Raw genomic sequence first — 25,428 nt, 5'->3', positions numbered from 1 at the left:
CTAATTACTCCTGTCTTGTAATGTGGATTTTTTTGTCTAAGTATAAAACACTGATTAAACTTGTGGTGGTGGTGGAGGAGGAGGAGGAGGAGGAGAAGAAGAAGAAGAATTAGAATTAGAAGAAGAATTAGAATTAGAAGAATTAGAAGAAGAATTAGAAGAATTAGAAGAAGAATAATTAGAATTAGAATTAGAATTAGAATTAGAAGAAGAAGAAGAAGAATTAGAATTAGAAGAAGAATTAGAAGAAGAATTAGAATTAGAATTAGAAGAAGAAGAAGAATTAGAAGAATTAGAATTAGAATTAGAATTAGAAGAAGAATTAGAAGAATTAGAAGAAGAAGAAGAAAAAGAATTAGAAGAATTAGAAGAAGAATTAGAAGAAGAAGAAGAAGAAATAGAATTAGAAGAAGAATTAGAAGAAGAAGAAGAAGAAGAAGAATTAGAATTAGAAGAAGAATTAGAAGAATGATAATGATAATGATAATTGATAATGATAATTAGAATAGAATTAGAAGAAGAATTAGAAGAATTAGAATTAGAATTAGAAGAAGAAGAAGAAGAAGAAAGAGGAGGAGGAGAAGAAGGATGAGGAAGAGAAGGACAAGAAGGTGGCAAAGAAGAAAAGCTAACTTCTGCTTTAAAACTTTTATCTTGTTCCATATATATTACTACATTCTAAAACTTTAAATTCTAGGTTTTCTACCTTGTGGCATTGCACACTTCTAATTAAACTCCACACTTGTAATTACAGTGCAATTAATTAATTTTGGAAGGCTTCTCTATGGCTTTGGGTTAAACGCAGGGTTCTCTTGAGGGTCTGTGGCTTTCAGCAGAGAAAGTTTAAAATTCTCAGCATCCAGGGTTCCAATATTTCAATTTTCTGGTGATTTGGAGGTCAAAGCCTGCAGGTGTGAGGCAGGCGGGGATGAGCCTGCGATGCCAAGGGACCCATGGGAGAAATAAAATTAGAAATAAATAAATACATAAATTTCTGTAAATAATATTTTGGAAAATAAATGATTAAAAATGCATTGTAGCAAGATTTATGAGGCAATTTTAAAGATGTAAAGTTTGAGGTAAGAATGCTGGTTTTAGAAATAGTTATGGATAGGGTAGATATTGTTGAGAGAAATTAAATTAGATATAGAAATAACATAAATAAATTTAAGTAAATAAAACTAGATATTTTGGAGAAAGAGAACGATTAAAAATGTATTCTAGTAAGATTTATGAGGGGTAATTTTAGATGATGTAAAGTCTGAGGTAAGAAATGTTGGCTTAGAAATGTCATGGAATAGGGGAGATACAGTTGAGAGAAATAAAATTAGAAATAAATAAATACATAAAAATTTCTGTAAATAAAACTAGATATTTTGGAGAAAGAGAACTATTAAAAATGTATTGTAGCAAGATTTATGAGGGGCAATTTTAGAGATACAAAGTTTGAGGTAAGAAATGCTGGCTTAGAAATGTTATGGAACAGGGTAGATATTGTTGAGAGAGAAATGGAATTGGAAATAAATAAACAATTTTCTGTAAATAAAACTAGATATTTTGGAGAAATAGAACTATGAAAAATGATTGTAAGATTTATGAGGGGTAATTTTAGATAATGTAAAGTTTGAGGTAAGAAATGCTGGCTTAGAAATGTTATGGAAGTGGATATTGTTGAGAGAGAAATGGAATTGGAAATAAATAAATAAATTTAAGTAAATAAAACTAGATATTTTGGAGAAAGAGAACGATTAAAAATGTATTGTAGCAAGATTTATGAGGGGTAATTTTAGAGATACAAAGTTTGAGGTAAGAAATGCTGGTTTAGAAATGTTATGGAATAGGATAGATATTGTTGAGAGTGAAATGGAATTAGAAATAAATAAATAAATACATAAATTTCTGTAAATAAAACTAGATATTTTGGAGAAATAGAACGACTGAAAATACATTGTAGCAAGATTTATGAGGGGCAATTTTAGAGATGTAAAGCTTGAGGTAAGAAATGCTGGCTTAGAAATGTTATGGAATAGGATATTTTTCAGAGAGAAATGGAATTGGAAATAAATAAATAAATAAATTTAAGTAAATAAAACTAGATATTTTGGAGAAAGAGAACGATTAATATGAATTGTAGCAAGATTTATGAGGGGCAATTGTAAAGCTTGAGGTAAGAAATGCTGGCTTAGAAATGTATGGAATAGATAGATATTGTTGAGAGAAATAAAATTAGAAATAATAAATACATAAAATTTCTGTAAATAAAACTAGATATTTTGGACAAATAGAACTATGAAAAATGATTGTAAGATTTATGAGGGGTAATTTTAGATAATGTAAAGCTTGAGGTAAGAAATGCTGGCTTAGAAATGTTACGGAACAAGGTAGATATTGTTGAGAGAGAAATGGAATTAGAAATAAGTAAATAAATAATTTTCTGCAAATAAAACTAGATATTTTGGAGAAATAGAATGATGAAAAATGTATTGTAGCAAGATTTATGAGGGGCAATTTTAGAGATGTAAAGCTTGAGGTAAGAAATGCTGGCTTAGAAATGTTATGGAATAGGATATTTTTCAGAGAGAAATGGAATTGGAAATAAATAAATAAACAATTTTCTGTAAATAAAACTAGATATTTTGGAGAAACAGAACTATGAAAAATGTATTGTAGTAAGATTTATGAGGGGCAATTTTAGATGACTGATTTTTAGTTGCCTTCTGACAGTGATGGTGTGAATTATCTGTATTGTCTCAGCCTTCACGAGACTGAAAATGGAATAAAAGTTTTTAAAACCTCTCTCAGTTGCCCCATCTGTGGGTGAAAAAAGGGCTCAATCCAACAGTCGGGGTGCTGTCACCTGTGCAGGGACGTTTTTGGGGTGAAGCTGCCAGGGAAATGATCCACAAGCCCAGGAGTGGGATGCAATCCCAGGAAGCAGAAACTCCCTCAGAGCATCCACCAGCCCTGAGCAGCTGCTCTGAGCCACCCCCAGCAGCAGGGGAGACAGAAATACCTAAAATTCAGCCCCAAAACTCCTTTATTTGGAATTATTTTGGCATGGCCAGGGGGCAGGGAGATTGGGGATGGCAGAGGCCTAGCTGGAGCCACCACAGCCAGGCCCAGCTGGAGCCACCACAGCCAGGCCCAGCTGGAGCCAACACAGCCAGGCCCAGCTGGAGCCACCACAGCCAGGCCCAGCTGGAGCCACCACAGCCAGGCCCAGCTGGAGCCACCACAGCCAGGCCCAGCTGGAGCCAACACAGCCAGGCCCGGCTGGAGCCACCACAGCCAGGCCCAGCTGGAGCCACCACAGCCAGGCCCAGCTGGAGCCAACACAGCCAGCCAGCTGAGCCACACAGCCAGGCCTAGCTGGAGCCAACACAGCCAGGCCCAGCTGGAGCCAACACAGCCAGGCCCAGCTGGAGCCAACACAGCCAGGCCTAGCTGGAGCCACCACAGCCAGGCCCAGCTGGAGCCAACACAGCCAGGCCTAGCTGGAGCCAACACAGCCAGGTCTAGCTGGAGCCACCACAGCCAGGCCCAGCAGCTGGAGCCACCCAGCCCGCCAGCCCACCAACTGGAGCCACCAACAAGTCCAGGCCCGGCTGGAGCCACACAGCCAGGCAACCAAGCTGGAGCCACAACACAGCACAGCCAGCTGTGCTTTATTTATTCCCTGCAGGATAAAGGGAAAAACACCCTGCACAAAACCTCCTTTGATGGTTTTCATTCTGAGTTCTGTCTGTTTCTTTTATTTATTGTAAGTTAATAAAATTTTTTTTCTCTTTATTCCTAAGCTAGAGCCTGCTTTGCTTTTTTAATGATCACATCTCACAGCAGACAACACCAGGGAGAATTATTTTCATAATTCTGAGGAGCAGGGGAAAAAAAACTCCTCCCTTCCCCATTCCTGTGGGCAGCTCAGAGGGAGAAAAGCCAGGAATGAGGGAGTGAATTCCAGCCCGGGATGAAGGAGGGAAGCAGAAAGGTGATTTTGGTTGTTTTACTTTGTTCCCCACTCTCCAGCTCTGTTTTAATGGACAATAAATTATTTTTCCTGACATTGTTTCCTGTGAGTCATTAGGAAATGATTCTCCCTGTCTTTACCTCCACCCTGGAGCTTTGCCATGGAATTTCTCCCCTCTCCCTCAGAGGAGCAGGATCACCTTTACCTCCACCCTGAAGCTTTGCCATGGAATTTCTCCTCTCTCCCTCAGAGGAGCAGGATCCCAGATGGATGAGGAGCTCCAGGGATATCCCAAATCCCCCCTGTCTTTACCTCCACCCTGGAGCTCTGCCATGGAATTTCTCCCCTCTCCCTCACAGGAGCAGGATCCCAGATGGATGAGGAGCTCCAGGGATATCCCAAATCCCCCCCACAGGATTCCATGAGGGACCAACCCCAGCGGGAATTTCTGGATGGGCGGGAGCAGCTCCAGCTTTTTGCTCCCGGTTTTTTCCTGTCCTGGCCGTGCATTCCAGGCTCTCCCCGTCCCTCTGGGATGTGCCAGCTCAGGACTCATCCCTGCTTTATCAGCTCCAGGGAATTTGGGACTCCCTGGAGCCTCTCCCAGCCCAAGGCCGCCCTCCAGCTCCCCAGGGATGAGACCAAGCCAGATTTCTTTGGGATGCATTTTTCCCTCACAACAAGGAGGGTTTGTTCCTTCCCTCTGAGCTCTCCCCCACTGCGGGGCTGGGATCCCTGAATCCCAAATATTCCCCCCAAATCCGCTCTGTTCAACAGCTCCCATCAGCAGCAATAAAATCCCACTCGCATTCAATCCATTGGATTAAATCCACTGTGTTAAATCTATTGGATTAAACCTGGATTAAATTTATTGTACTGAATCCATTGGATTAAATACACTTGGATTAAATCCATTGCATTAAATATATGGGTTTAAACCCACTGGATTAAACTAATTTTATTAAATCCACTGGATTTAATCTATTGTATTAAAGCCATTGGATTGAATCTATTGTATTAAATCTATTGTATTAAATCCATTGTATTAAATCTATTGTATTAAACCCATTAGATTAAATCCATTTAATTAAATACATTGGATTAAATCGATTGGATTAAACCTGGATTAAATTTATTGTACTAAACCCATTGTACTGAATCCATTGGATTAAACACACTTGGATTAAATACACTTGGATTAAATCCATTGGATTAAATCCATGGGTTTAAACCCACTGGATTAAACTAATTTTATTAAATCCACTGGATTGAATCTATTGTATTAAATCCATTGGATTAAACCCATTAGATTAAATCCATTTAATTAAACCCATTGGATTAAATCCACTGTGTTAAATCTATTGGATTAAACCTGGATTAAATTTATTGTACTAAACCCATTGTACTGAATCCATTGGATTAAACACACTTGGATTAAATCCATTGGATTACACCCACTGGATTTAATTTATTGTATTAAACCCATTGTACTGAATCCATTGGCTTAAATACACTTGGATTAAATCCATTGTATTAAATATACACTGGATTAAACTAATTTTATTAAATCCACTGGATTGAATCTATTGTATTAAATCCATTGGATTAAACCCATTAGATTAAATCCATTTAATTAAACCCATTACATCAAATCCATTTAATTAAATTCATTGGATTAAATCCATTGGATTAAACATATTGTACTGAATTCATTGGATTAACCACACTTGGACTAAACACACTTGGATTAAATCCATTGGATTAAATCCATGGGTTTAAACCCACTGGATTAAACTAATTTTATTAAATTCACTGGATTGAATCTATTGTATTAAAGCCATTGGGTTAAACCCATTAGATTAAATCCATTTAATTAAACCCATTGGATTAAATCCATTTAATTAAATACATTGGATTAAATCCACTGGATTAAATCCATTGGATTACACTCACTGGATTTAATTTATTGTATTAAACCTATTGTACAGAATCCATTGGATTAAACACACTTGGACTAAATACACTTGGATTAAATACATTGGATTAAATCCACTGGATTAAATTTATATATGTAAATTTAATTAATAATTATATATATTATATATATAATTATATATATTGTCTACTATATAATTATATTAAATTTTAAACCCATTGTACTGAATCCATTTCATTAAATCCATTGTATTCAACCCACTGGATTAAATTTATACATATAAATTTAATGCACAATTATATATATAATATATATAATTATATATATAATTTAATTAACAATTATATTAATTTTTAAACCCATTTGTACTGAATTCGTTGGATTTAAACCACTTGGATTAAATCCATTGAATTAAACACATTTGATTTAATTTGTTGTATTTAAACCCATTGTATTGAATCCATTGGATTAAACCCATTAGATTAAATCCATTTTATTAAATCCACTGTATTAGACCCACTGGATTAAATTTATATATATAATTTAATTAACAATGATATACATATATAATATATAATTATATATAAAAATATTTTTAATTAATAATTATAATAAATTTTAAACCCATTGTGCTGAATCCATTGGATTAAATCCATTGGATTAAACACATTTGATTTAATTTATTGTATTTAAACCCATTGTACTGAATCCATTGGATTAAACCCATTAGACTAAATCCATTTTATTAAATACATTGGATTAAACACATTTGATTTAATTTATTGTATTTAAACCCAGTGTACTGAATCCATTGGATTAAACCCATTAGACTAAATCCATTTTATTAAATACATTGGATTAAACACATTTGATTTAATTTATTGTATTTAAATCCATTGGATTAAACGCATTTGATTTAATTTATTGTCTTTAAATCCACTGGATTAAATCCATTGGATTAAACACATTTGATTTAATTTATTGTCTTTAAATCCATTGGATTAAACACATTTGATTTAATTTATTGTATTTAAATCCATTGGATTAAACACATTTGATTTAATTTATTGTCTTTAAATCCATTGGATTAAATCCATTGGATTAAACACATTTGATTTAATTTATTGTCTTTAAATCCATTGGATTAAACACATTTGATTTAATTTATTGTCTTTAAATCCATTGGATTAAACACATTTGATTTAATTTATTGTCTTTAAATCCATTGGATTAAATCCATTGTATCAAACCCATTTTCTTAAACACACTGGATTAAACCCATTTTATTAAACCCACCTGACAGATGAATTTAATGATTAACACAGCAAAATTAAACCCCAGTTCTTCAAATAAAAAAATTTCCCAACAAACCCCAAATTTTCCATCAGACCAACCTGTTTTGCCTGAGGTAAACCCTTCCAATTCCATAGTGTGCCAAACAAAAACAGCTTTCTTCTGGATATTGCTCAATTATTTTCTTAAACTGAACTTCAGCTTTTGCCAATGCCTTCAAAAGAAACGTGAGACACAAATAAGGGAGTTTGGCCAGAATATTTTCATTTTTCCTGGGTTTTTTCCCCAAAAGAATTCTTGGTTCAGGATCAGAATATTCCTGTCCAAAACACCAGTGCAGGGCAGAAATCAAAATTAATTATTGTAATTTCTTGATACTCATTTAAAGGCTTACAAATAAATTTTATTTGATAGCCAAATTCCAAAACTATCAAGGATTTAGTCCCAAATATTCAATTTGGACAATTCCAAAATGTGCCCAGAGGTTTCTCTCCCCTCTCACCTTCCCAACCAGGAAGATACAAAAAAATCTGAGCTAGAAACTGGAATTAAGGAGTATTTACATATGAAATAAATAAAAAGAAATAAATAGAAATATATGCTTTAAATACACAGAAATTGGAATTAAGGGAGTATTTATATATAAAATAAATTTTAAAAATAGAAATATATACATTAAATACACATAAATTGGAATTAAGGGAGCATTTATATATAAAATAAATAAAAAGAAATAAATAGAAATATATGCTTTAAATACACAGAAATTGGAATTAAGGGAGTATTTATATATAAAATAAATTTTAAAAATAGAAATATATACATTAAATACACATAAATTGGAATTAAGGGAGTATTTATATATAAAATAAATAAAAAGAAATAAATAGAAATATATGCTTTAAATACACATAAATTGGAATTAAGGGAGTATTTATATATAAAATAAATAAAAAGAAATAAATAGAAATATATGCTTTAAATACACATAAATTGGAATTAAGGGAGTATTTATATATAAAATAAATAAAAAGAAATAAATAGAAATATATGCTTTAAATACACAGAAATTGGAATTAAGACAGTTTTTAAGTATAAAATAAATAAAAATTTTTAAAAATACATAAATAGATATAAAAATAAATAAAAATACAAATAAATTCTGTCCTACCTCAGGATGTCCCATTCCCAGGAGGGCAGTGGCATGTCCATAGAGGAATATAACATAATTAATATTAAGAATATTTACATTATTCATATACTAAAAAAAAAGAAAAAAAGAAAGAAAGCTAAATTTTAGTCACAGCACAACAAAGACAAGGTAAAAACACTGTAAATTAATTAAGAGAAATCCAGGATGACTTTTGGGTCAGTGGCTGATTGGGTAAGGATACACAAACACAAAATTTCATTGAATTTGCCATCAAAATCTTTTTAACCATTTGTTCTTATAAATCAAAGTTCATTTGACAATCACAGAGGAGACCTTGAAGATCATCGGGGCCAACCAATAATGGAGTTTTGATTTAAAAAACACAATGTTTGAGGCAAATATTTGTGGGAAAGGGGAAAGGGGAAGGGAAAGGAGAAAGGGGAAAGGGAAGGGAAGGGAAGGGATATTTTGGAAACATGGTTGTGTGTGTCTGGAACATTCCTAAAATCTCTCCCTCAGCAGCCTCCAGCCCAACCCAACCCATCCCAATCCAACCCAACCCAACCAACCCAACCCAACCCAACCCAACCCAACCCAATCCAAACCAACCCAACCCAATCCAATCCAACCCAACCAACCCAACACAACCCAATTCAACCCATCCCAATCCAACCTATCCCAACCAACCCAACCCAATCCAACCCAACCCAATCCAACCCAACCCAATCCAACCCAACCAACCCAACCCAATCCAACCCATCCCAACCCAACCAACCCAACCCAACCCAATCCAACCAACCCAACCCATCCCAATCCAACCCAACCCAACCCAACCCATCCCGATCCAACCCAATCCAATCCAACCCAACCCATCCCAACCCAACCCAACCCATCCCAACCCAACCCAATCCAACCCAACCCATCCCAACCCAGTCATCCCAATCCAACCAACCCAACCCAACCCAATCCAACCCAACCCAATCCAACCCCACCCATCCCAACCTGACCTGACCCAACCCAACCCAATCCAACCCAACCCAACCAACCCAACCCAACCCAACCCAACCCAATCCAACCCATCCCAATCCATCCCAATCCAATCCAACCCACCCAACCCAATCCAACCCAACCAAACCCGACCCAACCCAATCCAACCCAATCCAACCCATCCCAATCCAATCCAACCAAACCCGATCCAACCCAACCAACCCAACACAACCCAACCCCACCCAACCCAGCCAAGCCAACCCAATCCACCCCAACCAACCCATCCCAACACATCCCAATTCAACCCAACCCAACCCAATCCAGCCCAACCCAACCAACCCAACCCATCCCAATCCAAGCCAAGCCAACCCAGCCATCCCAATCCAACCCAACCCAGCCCAGTCCAATCCAACCCAACCCAATCTACCCAATCCAATCCAACCTATCCAATACAACCCAATCCAATCCAACCTATCCCAACCAACCCAACCCAATCCAACCCAACCAACCCAACCCAATCCAATCCAACCACCCAATCCAAACCAACCCAACCCAACCCACCCCACCCCAACCCAACCCAACCAACCCAATCCAACCAACCCAACCCAACCCAACCCAATCCAAGCCAAGCCAAGCCAAGCCAGCCATCCCAATCCAACCCAACCCATCCCAACCCAATCCATCCCAACCCTATCCAAACCAACCCAACCAACCCATCCCAATCCAACCCATCCCAGCCCAGTCCAGTCCAATCCAACCAAACCCAATCCAACCCAACCCAACCAACCCCACCCAACCCAACCCAACCCATCCCAACCCAACCCATCCCAATCCAACCCAACCCAATCCCACCCAACCCAACCCAATCCAACCTATCCCAACCCAATCCGACCCGACCCAATCCAACCCATCCCAACCAACCCAAACCAATCCAACCCAACCCAATTCAACCAACCCAACCAACCCCATCCCAACCAACCCAACCAACCCCATCCCAATCCAACCCAACCCAATCCAACCCAAACCAATCCAACCAAACCCAATCCGACCAACCCAATCCAACCCATCCCAACCAACCCAATCCAATCCAATCCAATCCAACCCAATCCAACCATCCCATCCCAACCCAACCCAATCCAATCCAACCCATCCCAACCCAACCAACCCAACCCAACCCATCCCAATCCAACCCAACCCATCCCAACCCAATCCAACCCATCCCGACCCAACCCAATCCAATCCAACCCAACCCATCCCAACCCAACCAAACCTGACCCAACCCAATCCAACCAACCCAATCCATCCCAACCCAACCTAATCCAACCCAGCCCAACCCAACCAATCCAATCCAACCCCATCCCATCCCAATCCACCCCACCCAACCCAACCCAGCCATGACCATTCTGGGGAAGGCCTGGCCCAGGGCAGGGCCTCTGGCCGCTCTCACCGCCACGCCCGAGGCGCAGAGGATGCCGAGGAGCCGGGAGAAGGCGAGCTCGGCGCTGTGGCACTGCTGCTCCTGCAGGGCCCGGCAGCCATCGCGCGCCAGCGCCTTCACAGCCTCGGGCAGGCAGCTGAAATCCACCTGCAACGAGCACCACGGCACTCAGTCCAGGGAAAAACTCCATTTCCCCCCTTTTTCTGTAATTTCATTTCGTTTTTTTAATAAATAAGAATATTTTGGCTTTTTTTTTTTTTTCTTTCTCACACTGCACCTTCAAATTCCTTTTACCCGGTTGTTGTTGGGTTGTTCTGCCACACAATAATCAGGATTGTTTTGGGGGAAGGAAGGTGCTGAATAAATGAATTTGAATTTCTGGGATAAAAAGCAATTTATTTCGGAGAGTTTACCGTGAATTCTGGAGTATTCAAGGCTCTCAGCAGGGGCAATATAATGGGTTTGTCCCTGGCCAGCGAGGCTCCATCGCCCTCCAGCCCCAGGGATTTTCCTTCTGCACTGAAATCCCCCTGGAATGCCCCCCTTTTTCTGTAATTTCATTTCATTCTTTTAATAAATAAGAATATTTTGGCTTTTTTTTTCTTTCTTTCTCACATTGCACCTTCAAATTCCTTTTACCCGGTGTTGTTGGGTTGTTTTTCCACACAATAATCAGGATTGTTTTGGGGGAAGGAAGGTGCTGAATGCATGAATTTGAATTTCTGGGATGAAAAGCAATTTATTTCGGAGAGTTTACCGTGAATTCTGGAGTATTCAAGGCTCTCAGCAGGGGCAATATAATGGGTTTGTCCCTGGCCAGCGAGGCTCCATCGCCCTCCAGCCCCAGGGATTTTCCTTCTGCACTGAAATCCCCCTGGAATGGTTAACAGACAAATAAACAGCAAATTCAAATAAAGAAAACATTTTTTTTCTTTCAAAAGCAAGCAAAATACTGAATTCAGAAAATAAATATTCGCTAGAATGCTTCTGAGACAGCCAAGTGGAAATCCTGCATCTTCCTGAATTGTTTCACCACAATTTCACTTTTCACGCAGCAAACCAAGTGCATTTTTATCAAACTCTTCAGAGTTTCAGTTTTTATCAAACTCCTGCATTAGATTTTCATGGAACTGCTGATCTCTTAAAAATCCTCATTTTAATTCTAAATTTCTCTCCAGAAAGCTGCAGCTTTAGTTCAAGCCCCGTTTTAATTCTCCTCACATATAAAAAAACCCAAGAGCAGCACCCAGACTTCTGCTTTTCCTCACTTTTTGGGCCCAAATATTTTTGGAAGAGCTGAGAATTTTTTCATTTTTCATTTGTGTCCAGCTCAGCTCATGCTGGAAGGATTCACATTATTTTATTCTGTTATTTATTATTATGTTATGTAAAAATTTTATTTTGTTTTCACCATTGATACTTCCTGAAATCTGCAGGAATTTATGTTATGTAAATAATGAAGATTTATTTTAATTTCCTACAGCTCCTGGGTTAATGCTGTCCCATGCAGTTATAGATCAGAATAAATTTTATTATTTTAATACAAAGCAGATTAAATGAATGAAAATGTTCCTTTCAACACCAACAATCAATGAGCAAAACAAAAATAAGTATTTGATAGGAAATAAAGGGCAAAACCTGCACTTTGTCTTCTAAATTCAGTTTTATCCTGTGAGGTATTTAATCTGAATAAAGATTTTTGGTATCTACATCCCCTAATTAACAGGGATGAAACAATTAATTATTTAATTAATTAATTAAATTAATTTAATTTTATTTATTTGATTATATAATTTTATTTTATTTATTTAATCAATAATTTAATTAAATAATTTAATTCGCTTGTTAAGCATTGCCATTATTTCCTTCAGGAATTTATTGGGGATTGACCAGAGAAAGAGAATTTTCCCTCAGTGTATGAATTTTATAAATTTTGTATTAATTTTACAGCATTTCCAACAGCCATTCCACAAAATTGTTTCCAAAGGTATCCAAATGGAAAAAACATTTAGGCAGAAATTTGGGAAAGGCTTTTTAAATTCCTGAATGATCCCAGCCAGGTTTTAATTTTTGATTAAAAATTTAATTAAAAATTAAATTGAAAATGATCCCAGGCAGGTTTTAATTTTTGATTAAAAATTTAATTAACAATTAAATTGAAAATGATCCCAGCCAGGTTTTAATTTTTGATTAAAAACTTCATTAAAAATTAAATTTAAAATGATCCCAGCCAGGTTTTAATTTTTGATTAAAAATTTAATTAACAATTAAATTGAAAATGATCCCAGCCAGGTTTTAATTTTTGATTAAAAATTTAATTAAAAATTAAATTTAAAATGATCCCAGCCAGGTTTTACAGCAGGAGAAGAAAAAGAAACCAGAAGAAAATCAGAATAAATGAGAATAAATCAGTGTAACCACAGAATTCCTGCCTCTGATCAAAGCCACACAGAGAGTTAAAATTTGGAATTAACCCAGATTTTGTGCAATATTCCCAAAAAATGAGAAATAATTTCCAATTCAAGGCTGGATTCCCATTACCTGTGGCACAGCACAGAAACCTTTATCCTCCATGGCTTTTTCCCTCTTCAAATCCACATGATCCCTACAAAAAACAGGACAGGGGCACCAAGGGTTTGGAAATGTGCTTTAAATCTCAATTTATTCTCAATAAAATGTGGTTTTCTAAGGTCTGATCATCTCCCCCCAGCACAGAAATCATTTTGGAGCTGGTTCAGCTGCTTTAAAGAGGATTTGTCCCACAATAAATGAAAATATTCACCCTCCTTGTAAGGGAAAGGAAAATGCTGATAATTCAGTTTAATGACCTCTCCTGTGGCAAAAATTCAATTTTTCAACCTACACTGGTACTCAAAACATGATGGGAAAACAACAGGATTGTACTGAAATAAATATTGATTGAAAGAAATTGAAATTTGGGGTTGTGGTCACATTTGAATTAGGATTGGGAATTTTCAGGTTTCCTAAAGAAATCTGAAATCTGTGTTGAAAAATTCTCTTGAATGCAAACTTCCCTATTTCCTATTTTATTTTATTTCCATAAAATATGATAAAATATTTTTATTTTATGGAAATAAAATAAAAATCCTGTTTTGCTGGATTTTTATGTTTTGAGCCATCCTAAACACAACAAAAATCTCCAGAGCGTGGTGACCCCAGCACCAGAGGAAATATTCAATTATTTCCTCTCATAAATTATGTTTTAAGTGGAAACATAAATATTACATAAATATAATATTTAATATACACTTATATATGAATAAATATTTTAAATATAAATATTTAATGCTATAAAATCTATAGTTTTACCTTAATTAATTGAATTTTAACCCCAAGTACAACCATTCACATTCCTTTTCCACAGGAGCATCCTGGCTTTAAAATCTGATTTTTGATTGGAAATTGGAGCCAACAAACAACTAAAAAAAAGTTCTTTCATAAAATAAAGTTTATCAAACCAGATTTCATTTTTTTCCAGAGCTCAGGGAGAGCCAGAGGAGTTTGAAAAATTCTTTGAACAATTCAAGGAGACCTTGGAAATGAGGCAAGAGTTACAATTATTGCCTTAACTCTGGATGTAACAACTCAAACAAAACTCCTGTCCCCCCTCTGCTTCAACAGCAAATATTCAAATTATGCCTTCATTTACTAAAACTCAGCTGGGCATGGAAGATTTTCAGTTTTCAAGTAATAACTGGGGAAAAATTGGAATTTTGGGGAATTTATTCGTTATTAGGATGCAAAAATTGACACAAAGGAGCAAGCAGCAAACCCAAGTTGTTTTAATTTTACATAAAATAGCTCAAAATAAGAATAATTTTTAAAAAAAGTATAATAAATTTTTAAATAAATAGTATTTCTCACCTCATTTTTTCATGGTCACAAGTTTTGGTTTTTGGCTTTCGTTTGCTTTGCTGGCTTTGGTCTGCAAAGAGGAAAAAGATTTTAAACAAAATTATCATTAACTGAAACAAGCAAAGAAAAAAATGCACCTGGAACTCACTTTTGGCTCTGGAAATTGTAGATCTTAAAAACTGACAAGGGCAAAATTAAAACCAAAAAGTGAAATTCAATTCAGTTTTGTTCAATGGTAGACAGGATTAAAAAATCCTAAAGGGGAATGATTTTAAACAAATAGAAGAATCTTAAAATCCTGTAAAATTGCAGGATTTAAATCCCAGAATTGGGATTAAATAATCACAAAATTGTGATTATTAAAGTGGACTACAGGCTAAAGAAATCAGTCTGTCCTATAAAAGAATAATTTACATATATATAATATAGATATAAACAGTTTATATATTATATGTAGCATATACTATGTAAATAATATATAAAATTTATATTAAAAATACAAATACATATAAAATAAATAGTATATAATATATAAATAGTATATAAATAAAATTTGTATAAATATGTAAACAGTTTATATATTATATGTAGTATATATTATATAAATAATAGATAAAAATTTATATATAATATATAAATATTATATATAAAATAAATATGACATAATATATAAATATTATATATAATATAATATAAATAAAATTTATATAAATACGTAAAACAGTTTATATATTATATGTAGTGTATATTATATATATAATATATAAAACAGGGGTTTTTTTAATATTATTATATATAATATATGTATTTCCAATTCTTATATAATTATGCCTTGTATATTAGAATGCATACATTGTATGTTAGGTAATATGCATTATAAAATAATGTTATTGAATGTTTTCTATTAAAATTGCTTGGGTTTTTTTGGTTATACTATTAGTGACCAATCAGAATTTTCAAAGGGAATTACAGCTCCCTATGGAAGCCCAAGTTTCTCTGGAAAAATCAATGAGGATGAATTTTTTTCCTTCAAAAACCCTGGATGAAAGTGAAATTCAAGCCTCGCCAGTCTCAAACGGAAATAAACAGAAACAAATAAAGTGGAAATTCCGGATGCCAAAACCAAGGAAGGAATAATCAGGTGAAACCAATTCACATTTAACTCTCAATTTTCACATCAAAGGCGTCACACAAAATTCACCAATCCCTGGGCAGAGAAAACGACTTTAATGCTTTGTTGTCTAATCTAAATTAGTTTTATCTATTTACACATATATCTTTATCTATTATACACATATCTTTATCTATTTCCATTAATAATTCTGTCTACAGAAGCAAGCAAGGTTTTGCTCTGTCTTTGTTAATGTCTGGCATTAAGTTTAAACTGAATTTTAAACTAGGCCTCAGGGCCTTTGCTGGCTGATTTCTTAAGAATTTAATAAATTTACTTAAGAACTTAATTCTTAAGAACTTAAGAACTTAATTCTTAAGAATTTAAGAACTTTACTACTAAGTAAAGTAAGTAGTAAGTAGTAGTAAGTTTAAGAAACTTGACTGCTTGTTTCTTAGGGCACTTAAGATACATTTCTACTTAGTTAAAACCATATCTTACACTTCTGTTTACTTAAAACTTGAATTTACACTTCTACTTCATCTCTATGTGGTTTAATAATCTGAATTCCTCTAAAGGCTTTAATTCAACCCAGGAATTCCTGCCATTAACTGCAAAATCTTCTCTTTTTTTTGTTGTTGGTCACACCCACAGAAAACAATGCAGCAGCACCTGGATTGAAATTCTTGGGCGCTGAGTTAATGTTCTGCCGAACCACCAGAAAATCAGATTTGGAAAATTGGAGGAGGAGTTATTAATGTTACAGGTGAAATTTTATCAATTATTTTTGGTGGAAAATGACACTCGGAGGGTTTTAAAGAGAAAAACTGAATGTGGAAAAATCGAGGTGAGCTCTGAGGGCGCGGCCTGCAGGCAGGGGAGGCGCCCACGAACATTCCTCGGCCAAATCCCACCCGGGGGCAATGAAAGCCTTGGGCCGGCAGCAATTGCTCATTAACAGCTGCTTAATTGCTCATTAACAGCTGCTTAATGACCTCAAACTTCAATGAGTCAGCACAAAAATCAGGAATCACCGGGCCTGAACATGTTCAGAATGATTCCATGGATCACTCCTTGAGCGGATGGATGGCTGCTGGAAATCATGGGAACCCCAAAGCTGCACTGAAAATCCCCCAAAATCCCTCGAAATAAAAGTATTGGAATGGTGGAAGATCAGAATCCTCCTGAAAGGCTGGAAACACTCCCAGCACATCATCCTTTAAGACTGAGATATTTCATTTTTTTCCTTCATTTTATGTGTGTGGCTTTCCCTAAAGGAACCAATCGAACTCACAGCAAAATCTCAGTGAAGAGAAGAGAAACCATCCCAGCGTGGAAGGAATCAATCAGAAAAAAGAAAAAAAATTCATCCCCATGATTTTTTCATTATTTTGATCCAGTTTCAAAAGCCATTCAACAAAAATTACTGCAGCAACAATTCCCATAGAAACAACTCCTCCCCTACAACACCCAACTTTCAATGCTGCTTCCACATGAAATAAAAAAGCTCCTAAAACAAGCTAACAAGCAAAACCAGCTGATTTACTATTAAAACACTTGAACAAATGCATTAATTCCACAGAAAAACATCATTTACTTACCCAACAAACACTTAAAAATATTAGAAGAAGCAAAATGACTTTTCTTAGCACTTTCCATTAGGAGCGACCAAAGATACTTAATAAAAATATACAGCAGCTCAAAGAAACAGTACATGAAGACCAAAAATAGGAAGTAGCAAGAGAAATAAATCAAAAAGGCCAGCAGCTTTACAACAATATAATGTGGCATTAAGTTCTTTGCCATTAAAACTCCCCGCAAGTTCAGTGAACAAAGGGAAAAAAGAAAGAAAAAAAGAAAAAAAAAGGTTTTTCCTCCCCCACCCACAGCAAACTGGGGCCAGCCAGTCACGGGAGCCTCCTCCTCCCTCCAAATCAAACATTTTGCTCTCCAGAACCAGGGGGAGGAGGGAGGCAGAACAGAAAGTGAAAATGAAGCAGCGCAAATAAAGGAGAAACGCGGGATGAGCACGGGGTTGGTGAAATTACTGCGGGCGTGGTGCTCGGCCAAAAAATTGTCGGAATTTCCCCTGTTCCTTCCTCAGTTCCTCCGAGAATCGGCCCCTCCTGCATGCCCTCTGTGCCTCCCCGCCCTGCCAGGGTCCAAGTTAAATTAAATTAAATTAAATTCCAGTTTAAGGCCCAATTCCATCCTCTGCCATTCCGTGCTTGTGCTCCCACATGCAGGGGAACCCTCAGTGCCCCTGAAGTCGGGTGATAAGAGCTCGGAGCCCAAGTTGCGAAGGAGATAAAAGGGTGTCAGGGAGGCACAGAGGATGCTGAGCACGGCTGGGAACAGATAATGAGGAACTCAGAGGGTAAAATGTTCCAAATGTGGCAGAATTACCCACCCAGAAACACCAGCACACGCCCAAAGAGGAGCTGAGGGAAAGGAAAATCCGAATTTTGGGGGCTCTCAGGGAACAGAGCCCCAGAGAAACCTTGAAATGATTCAGGGAAACCTTGAAATGGTTCAGGGAAACCTTGAAATGATTCAGGGAAACCTTGAAATTATTCAGAGAAACCTTCAAATGATTCAGAGAAAGCTTCAAATGATTCAGAGAAACCTTCAAATGATTCAGAGAAACCTTGAAATTATTCAGGGAAACCTTCAAATGATTCAGAGAAACCTTGAAATAATTCAGAGAAACCTTCAAATGATTCAGAGAAACCTTGAAATAATTCAGAGAAACCTTCAAATGATTCAGAGAAACCTTGAAATTATTCAGAGAAACCTTGAAATAATTCAGGGAAACCCTGAAGTGATTCAGAGAAACCTTGAAATGATTCAGAGAAACCTTCAAATGATTCAGAGAAACCTTCAAATGATTCAGAGAAACCGTGAAATAATTCAGAGAAAGCTTCAAATGATTCTCCAGGGCCATGAAAGGAGCTCCAGGTTGGGATGGCTGGAAATGTGTTGGAATGCAAACATCCCTGGGCTCCTCACACAGAGAAATGGGTGCAGGGGCTGAATTAAAGCCTTTAGAGGAATTCAGATTATTAAACCACATAGAGATGAAGTAGAAGTGTAAATTCAAGTTTTAAGTAAACAGAAGTGTAAGATATGGTTTTAAATAAGTAGAAATGTATCTTAAGTGCCCTAAGAAACAAGCAGTCAAGTTTCTTAAACTTACTACTACTTACTACTTACTTTACTTAGTAGTAAAGTTCTTAAATTCTTAAGAATTAAGTTCTTAAGTAAATTTATTAAATTCTTAAGAAATCAGCCAGCAAAGGCCCTAAGGCCTAGTTTAAAATTCAGTTTAAACTTAATGCCAGACATAACAAAGACAGAGCAAAACCTTGCTTGCTTCTCTGGACAGAATTATTAATGGAAATAGATAAAGATATGTGTGGAATAGATAAAGCTGTATGTGTAAAAAGATAAAACTAATTTAGATAAGAATTAAAACCACTTCCCTGTCACTTTTGTACATCAGAATCAAGTTCAGATTGGGAATGTTTAAGATTCGTGGTTTTGGTTGTTTTAGGTATAAAAATCCCTGAATTGGGGTGGGAGCAGCAAAAAGAAGAACAAGAGGACAACAAGAAGAAACCAGTGATGCCTCAGGTTTAGCTTTTCTGTTTTTCAAGTTCTGTGCTGCTTTAGGGCAGTTATAAAGACAAATTCTAATAATAACTGAGGAAAGCAAAGCATGGCAGAAGGCCTTTGAACCCATCATTTGTTTGCAATTAACCTTTATAAGTCTTAAAGTTGATTTAGGAGCATTTGAATTAAAGCTTTTTGACAGGAACTTTCTGCTTGTAAGCCTTAAAGAATTTTGCAATAATAACCTTTTAAAGTATAATTTTAGAATATTGCTTGTAGTAAAGATTTGTGAAACTACAGCTTTAGAATATATAAAAAGGAAACATGCTTATTATAAAAGTATAATATTTTAGAATATTGCTTGTAGTGAAGATTTGTGAAACTACAGCTTTAGAATACATAAAAAGGAAACATGCTTATTATAAAAGTATAATATTTTAGAATATTGCTTGTAGTAAAGATTTGTGAAACTACAGCTTTAAAATACATAAAAAGGAAACATGCTTATTATAAAAGTATAATAATTTTAGAATATTGCTTGTAGTGAAGATTTTTGAAACTACAGCTTTACACCTAAATCACAAATCCCAATAGTGTGTAGAATTGTGACGTAAAAATTGGGAAATAGAAAGTGCTGATGAGTAAAAATTGGGAACAGAAAGTGCAGAGAAAGCTGATGAGCACCCCCATAAATACCTGGAAGCCTCAACTATGGTGGAAAACTTCCCCCACTGCACCCAGCGCTCGTACTTGACCATGTTAATTAAGATTATTAATTATAAATTAATATTAATTAACATTAATTATGAATATAATTATTAATAGTATTAATTTTTGCTCATACTTTACCATATGAATTAATAAATTGATTGCTGCTTGAATATTGGCCTAATCAAGTTTCTCATTTATTACACTCATCATCATCAAGAAGAAGAAAGAGGAAAAGTGTGGGGTTGTTGTTGTTGCTGCTGCTCTGGCCTGGGACTCTGTGGGAGCTTTTAGTTCTGCCTCTGTTTGGGATTCGATGCCAGAAAGTTTTAGCACAGAATTTGAATTTTACACTTGGTTTGGAAAGCCAGGTGTCTGCTAAAAAAAATGGAAAATGTAAACCTCCTCTTTAAAAATTATTATGATTTTGAAATCAAGGGGCTCTCAGGCGAAGATATGGGAGTAGGAATAACAGTTCTCTACTAGGGAAAAAAATAAAAATAAAGTTTAAAACGCAGTGATACAAAATAACGCTAAGAGTTAAAATACAACCTGACACCCTCTTGGTAGCAAAGGTGTTCAAAACCTCTTAATCAAAACCTCTTGTGTTCAAAACCACAGAATCACAGGGATTATATGTGGTGCTTTTTATTAAAGCTCTGGGAATCGGGGTGTATCCAACCCAAATCTGATTCCGACCATACATTTAATGATCATGTTTTATACTCTATCATTATATAACTTTCATGTTAATTATTAAACTTATATTGATCTATTGTATACATCAATTTAGCCCCTCTCTGAATTTCCAATGTAGTTTCTCATTATTCTTCTTATGGTTATATAATAATTATATTTAATTTCTAAACAATCATCACATCTAACAATTATATAATTTATAATACTGCTTACACAGGTGCAGCTGATCAGGGAAAGCACAAAGCCCAACATTTTAGATTCTAGCTTTAACTTTTTCCAGGGTTCCACTGTCCCTCAGTCCCAGTGTCAGCAGCAGTCTGAGCAAACAGCACCTGCATTTCCTTACACTGACAATGGAGCTCTGTTAAAGCAGTGATCTTGTAGGAAAGTGAAATTTTCTTCTGAAAATCCAGTGGTGTGGACAGGCCTGGTCTGCTGGGAATCCAGCAGAGAAAAAAGCTGCTCTTCTGAGAATTCAGCCAGAAAAGGCTGACTGTGGCGTTCTAAACCTCCGTTTATATATTTAAATAAAAATGCTTTGTTCCTCCCTCTGAGCACAGCATTGCACAATAACATGATGTGGTTTTATCAGTTATACAGTGAAGCCCAACAGCCTATTAACAAAAGATTATTTTCTACAAATAATCTTCTTTCTAAAAAAGATTTCTTTTTAAAAAAAAATCTTCTAAAAAGAAGATTATTTGTAGAAAAGACAAAGAAAACAGCTCTTAACAGAATTAACAGAATTACAGAATCTGTTAATTAACAGAAAACAACTGCTTTACCTTCAACAAATACTAACAGAATACACAGTGCCAGCTGCAACTCCTAACTCCAGAAATTTAACTTCAGAAGAACTCACTCAGAACCCTCTGCTTTCCAGACTGATGCACTCATACAAAAACCAACTTTACTACAGCTGCTCCTGTCTCTCTATTGGGAAATACCTGTTGGCCATTAATCAGGATTTTCCTATATATCCAAATGTATTGTTAAAGTATTTTGATAACTCCCAGCATAATAAACATTTTCTTCCATCTTTACACACACCAAGCACCTCAGACCAGCACTGACAGGCACCACAAAATAACATTTGAAACCTAAAAACCCAAACAAATTGCACTTGGCAGAATCCTCAGCCCACAAAGCTCTGGGTCCATTCATTAAAAATCAGCCCTGGGTTCTCATTTTGCTCTAAAATTCAAAAAAAAAATGAAAAATAACATTTTGGAATGTGCAAGAAACCAACCTTTGGCCAGTCAGGCTTGAGAACTATGGCTCTTTTCCCAAGTACAGCTCAAAAACATAAATATCCTTATTAGCAGTGTTTTATTGGTTAATAAATCCTTAAAAAGTCTTGTAACTGAGGGTCTTGGGCCCTTCTGAACCATGCAGTGAGGATGTGAGCTGAACTCACCCTTCCTGCCTATATTGAAGATAAGGAAAATAAATCACATTATCAAAAACGAATCAGAGGTCCCATCTCAAATTCTTTCCAAAATTTCTCACAGGTTATAACCACTTCCATTGTGTAATAGATTGATTAAAATTCCTTTCCCTAATAATTATCTCCATCAACTTAAATCCAGGGTTGAGTAAAATCCCTTTTGCTAACCATTATCTCCATCATCTGAAATCCAGGATTTAGAACAGATTGATTAAAATCCCTTTCTCTAACCATTATCTCCATCATCTGAAATCCAGGATTTAGAATAGATTGATTAAAATCTCTTTCTCTAACCATTATCTCCATCATCTGAAATCCAGGATTTAGAATAGATTGATAAAATCCCTTTCTCTAACCATTATCTCCATCATCTGAAATCCAGGATTTATAACAGATTGATTAAAATCCCTTTCTCTAACCATTATCTCCACCATCTGAAATCCAGGATTTAGAACAGATTGATTAAAATCTCTTTCTCTAATCATTATCTCCACCATCTGAAATCCAGGATTTAGAACAGATTGATTAAAATCTCTTTCTCTAACCATTATCTCCATCATCTGAAATCCAGGATTTATAACAGATTGATTAAAATCCCTTTCTCTAACCATTATCTCCATCATCTGAAATCCAGGATTTAGAACAGATTGATTAAAATCTCTTTCTCTAACCATTATCTCCATCATCTGAAATCCAGGATTTATTTTACCTGTATCAATCCCTTGGGTTTGCATCCCCAATCCTGAGGGACAAACTCCCAGCAAGGATCAATCCCACCCCTCCAAACCCTTGGGCACAACCAGAGCTCAGCTCTGTCCCTGAACCCGGCTCCAGCCACCCCCAGAGCGCTCCTGGAGAAGGGATTTGGGAACCCAGGAGTTCCTCACCCTGCCAGGGGACAATTCCTGCCCCAAATCCATCAAATCCTGCTCCGGAGCCATTCCCTGCCTCCTGGCCCTCCATCCCTGTCCCTGGAGCCCCTTTAGGCCCTGCCAGGGGGTTTAAGGCCTCTCTGGGGCCTTCTCCTCTCCAGGCTAAAAAATAATCATTATTAATCTACTGCTTCATTATTAAAGTATTGTTTGAACAAACAATGCACTGCAGGGTCAGTTCTGATGGAATCTGAAATGCAGGGAACCCTCAGAACTTTGGGCCTGGCAGCCAAAGCTCAGAATGAAACCCAGGATTTGATCTGAGGCCTTGGGAAAGGCTCCAAACTGAGGGGCTGGAAGGGACAATGGGGATTTGGGGTTTAAAGCAGAGACAGGTTAAGCTGAGGAAAGGAAAGTTGAGAGTTTTAGAGTTTAAGATATAAAAATAAAAGCAGTTCCAGAGGTAAACAAGGAGTTCAGAATGCAGCACTGTGGGTTTGTGTGTCAGGGCATGATTGGCTAAGGAAGCTCACACTGTACATGGGTCCATGAGGTGAAATATTTAAGGATTGGGTCAAAAACATAAATATCTTTATTGGCAGTGTTTTATTGATTAATAAATCCTTAAAAAGTCTTGTAACTGAGGGTCTTGGGCCCTTCTGAACCATGCAGTGAGGATGTGAGCTGAACTCACCCTTCCTGCCTGTGTAGAAGATAAGAAAAATAAATCACAGCATCAAGAACAAATCAGTGGTCCCATCTCAAATTCTTTCCAAAATTTCTCACGGGTTATAACCACCTCCATTGTGTAATAGATTGATTGAAATCCCTTTCTCTAATCATTATCTCCATCATCTGAAATCCAGAACTTAAAATAGATTGAGTAAAATCCCTTTCTCTAACCATTATCTCCATCATCTGAAAACCAGGGTTTATAACAGATTGATTAAAATCCCTTTCTCTAATCATTATCTCCATCATCTGAAATCCAGGATTTAGAATAGATTGATTAAAATCTCTTTCTCTAACCATTATCTCCATCATCTGAAATCCAGGATTTATAACAGATTGATTAAAATCTCTTTCTCTAACCATTATCTCCATCATCTGAAATCCAGGATTTGCTCCTGTCCCTCCATCCCTCTCCTGGAGCCCCTTTAGGGTCTCAAGCTCTCTCCAAAACCTTTCCCAGGCTGAACAATCCCAACTCTCCCAGCCTGTCTTTAGAAAAGAATAAAATTTTCATTTTTTTCCTCCATTACCCCCTGACATCTTTCCAACAAAAACATCTTGGGATTTCCTGTGCAACCTTCCCCACATTTTCCACCTGCCAAGAAATCCTTTCATCCTTCAAGGTTCTCACAAAGCTCCCCAAGATCAGGATCCTCCTCCTGCTCATTCCAAACGAATATTTCCTAACACACCTTCAGTGCTTTCCTAAAATCCAATTTTCAAGTGCTGTGTGCTTTGAAATGATTTAAATATTCCAGGAATGGGGCACCAAAGAGAAGTGAGAGCAGGTGGTAAAAAAACCCTCAGGAAAAATGAGGGAAGGATTTCCCTGTGCCTCAGACTGGGGCAGCTTTGGGTTTTTCTCTCTATAAAATGATTTATTCCTTTAAAAAAACCCCAAACATCAGCAAGAAACCACACAACTCTGCAGGTCTGCAGCTAAAAATCCACCCTGACAAATATTTCGTGGCCTCTTCCCTCTTCACCTGCAGAATTATTTTTTGATGGAGCATTTGTTAACCACAAATTAATTGTCAATACTGAAATAAAGAATTCCTGTTTAATTTATCAGGAGGAGGGAAAGCATTTTCAGATTTTACTCTTTAATTCCAGTTTCAGTTCTGAATTCAGTCAAAGAGATTGAAATTGCAAAAGCACTGAGGAATTGAGACAGAAACAGAGAAGTGTCAAAGGAAGAAGTAAAAGCTGATTGCTCACTGTTGTGGAAATGACAGGAAATTAACTTCTGGTCATTAATTACGGCACAGCAGAGGAAGAAGTGGCTCAGACTTGATAAAAAGGAAAAAAAAGCAAAATAAAACTCACTCGGAGGCTGCTCCAGCGTGGAACCTTTGCCTTCTGCCCTCTGGGGCTCGGTCACCTGCAGGCAGAAATATCAGATTACAAACCAAAATCCATTTCCCTGAGCGGGGTCAACAAAGCCAAAATCCCCAAAACCCTCAGGAAGCAAAGAAATGAAAATGTGCTGAGGTATGTTCCTCATCCACAGGCAAAGAAAAATCATTTCCTTGGCAAAGGAAGGAGTTTTTACAGCTTTTATAAAGTTTCCTCCCAAGTTTGATTCGGTTTCTGTTAT

The 25,428-nt window shown here is 36.4% G+C and overlaps 1 protein-coding gene across 1 annotated transcript in view; it reads right to left on the bottom strand.

The window, feature by feature from the left end:
• The window catches only part of TTC3 (tetratricopeptide repeat domain 3), a 129,905-nt gene that overhangs the window by 54,199 nt on the left and 50,278 nt on the right, over window positions 1–25,428 (bottom strand). The window contains exons 15-20 of the mRNA XM_064705239.1: window positions 25,158–25,212; window positions 14,660–14,720; window positions 13,316–13,379; window positions 10,784–10,921; window positions 8,368–8,457; window positions 7,298–7,410 (exon numbers count right to left, since the gene is read on the bottom strand). Of these exons, the coding sequence (XP_064561309.1) occupies window positions 7,298–7,410; window positions 8,368–8,457; window positions 10,784–10,921; window positions 13,316–13,379; window positions 14,660–14,720; window positions 25,158–25,212 (521 nt within the window). The remainder of the gene's footprint in view (window positions 1–7,297; window positions 7,411–8,367; window positions 8,458–10,783; window positions 10,922–13,315; window positions 13,380–14,659; window positions 14,721–25,157; window positions 25,213–25,428) is intronic.

This window comes from Zonotrichia leucophrys, chromosome 1 (genome assembly GCF_028769735.1).
Source record: "Zonotrichia leucophrys gambelii isolate GWCS_2022_RI chromosome 1, RI_Zleu_2.0, whole genome shotgun sequence".
Taxonomy (NCBI): Eukaryota; Metazoa; Chordata; class Aves; order Passeriformes; family Passerellidae; genus Zonotrichia; species Zonotrichia leucophrys.
Note: the sequence above shows the minus strand (reverse complement) of the source record. Positions and strands in the feature narration are given on the sequence as shown.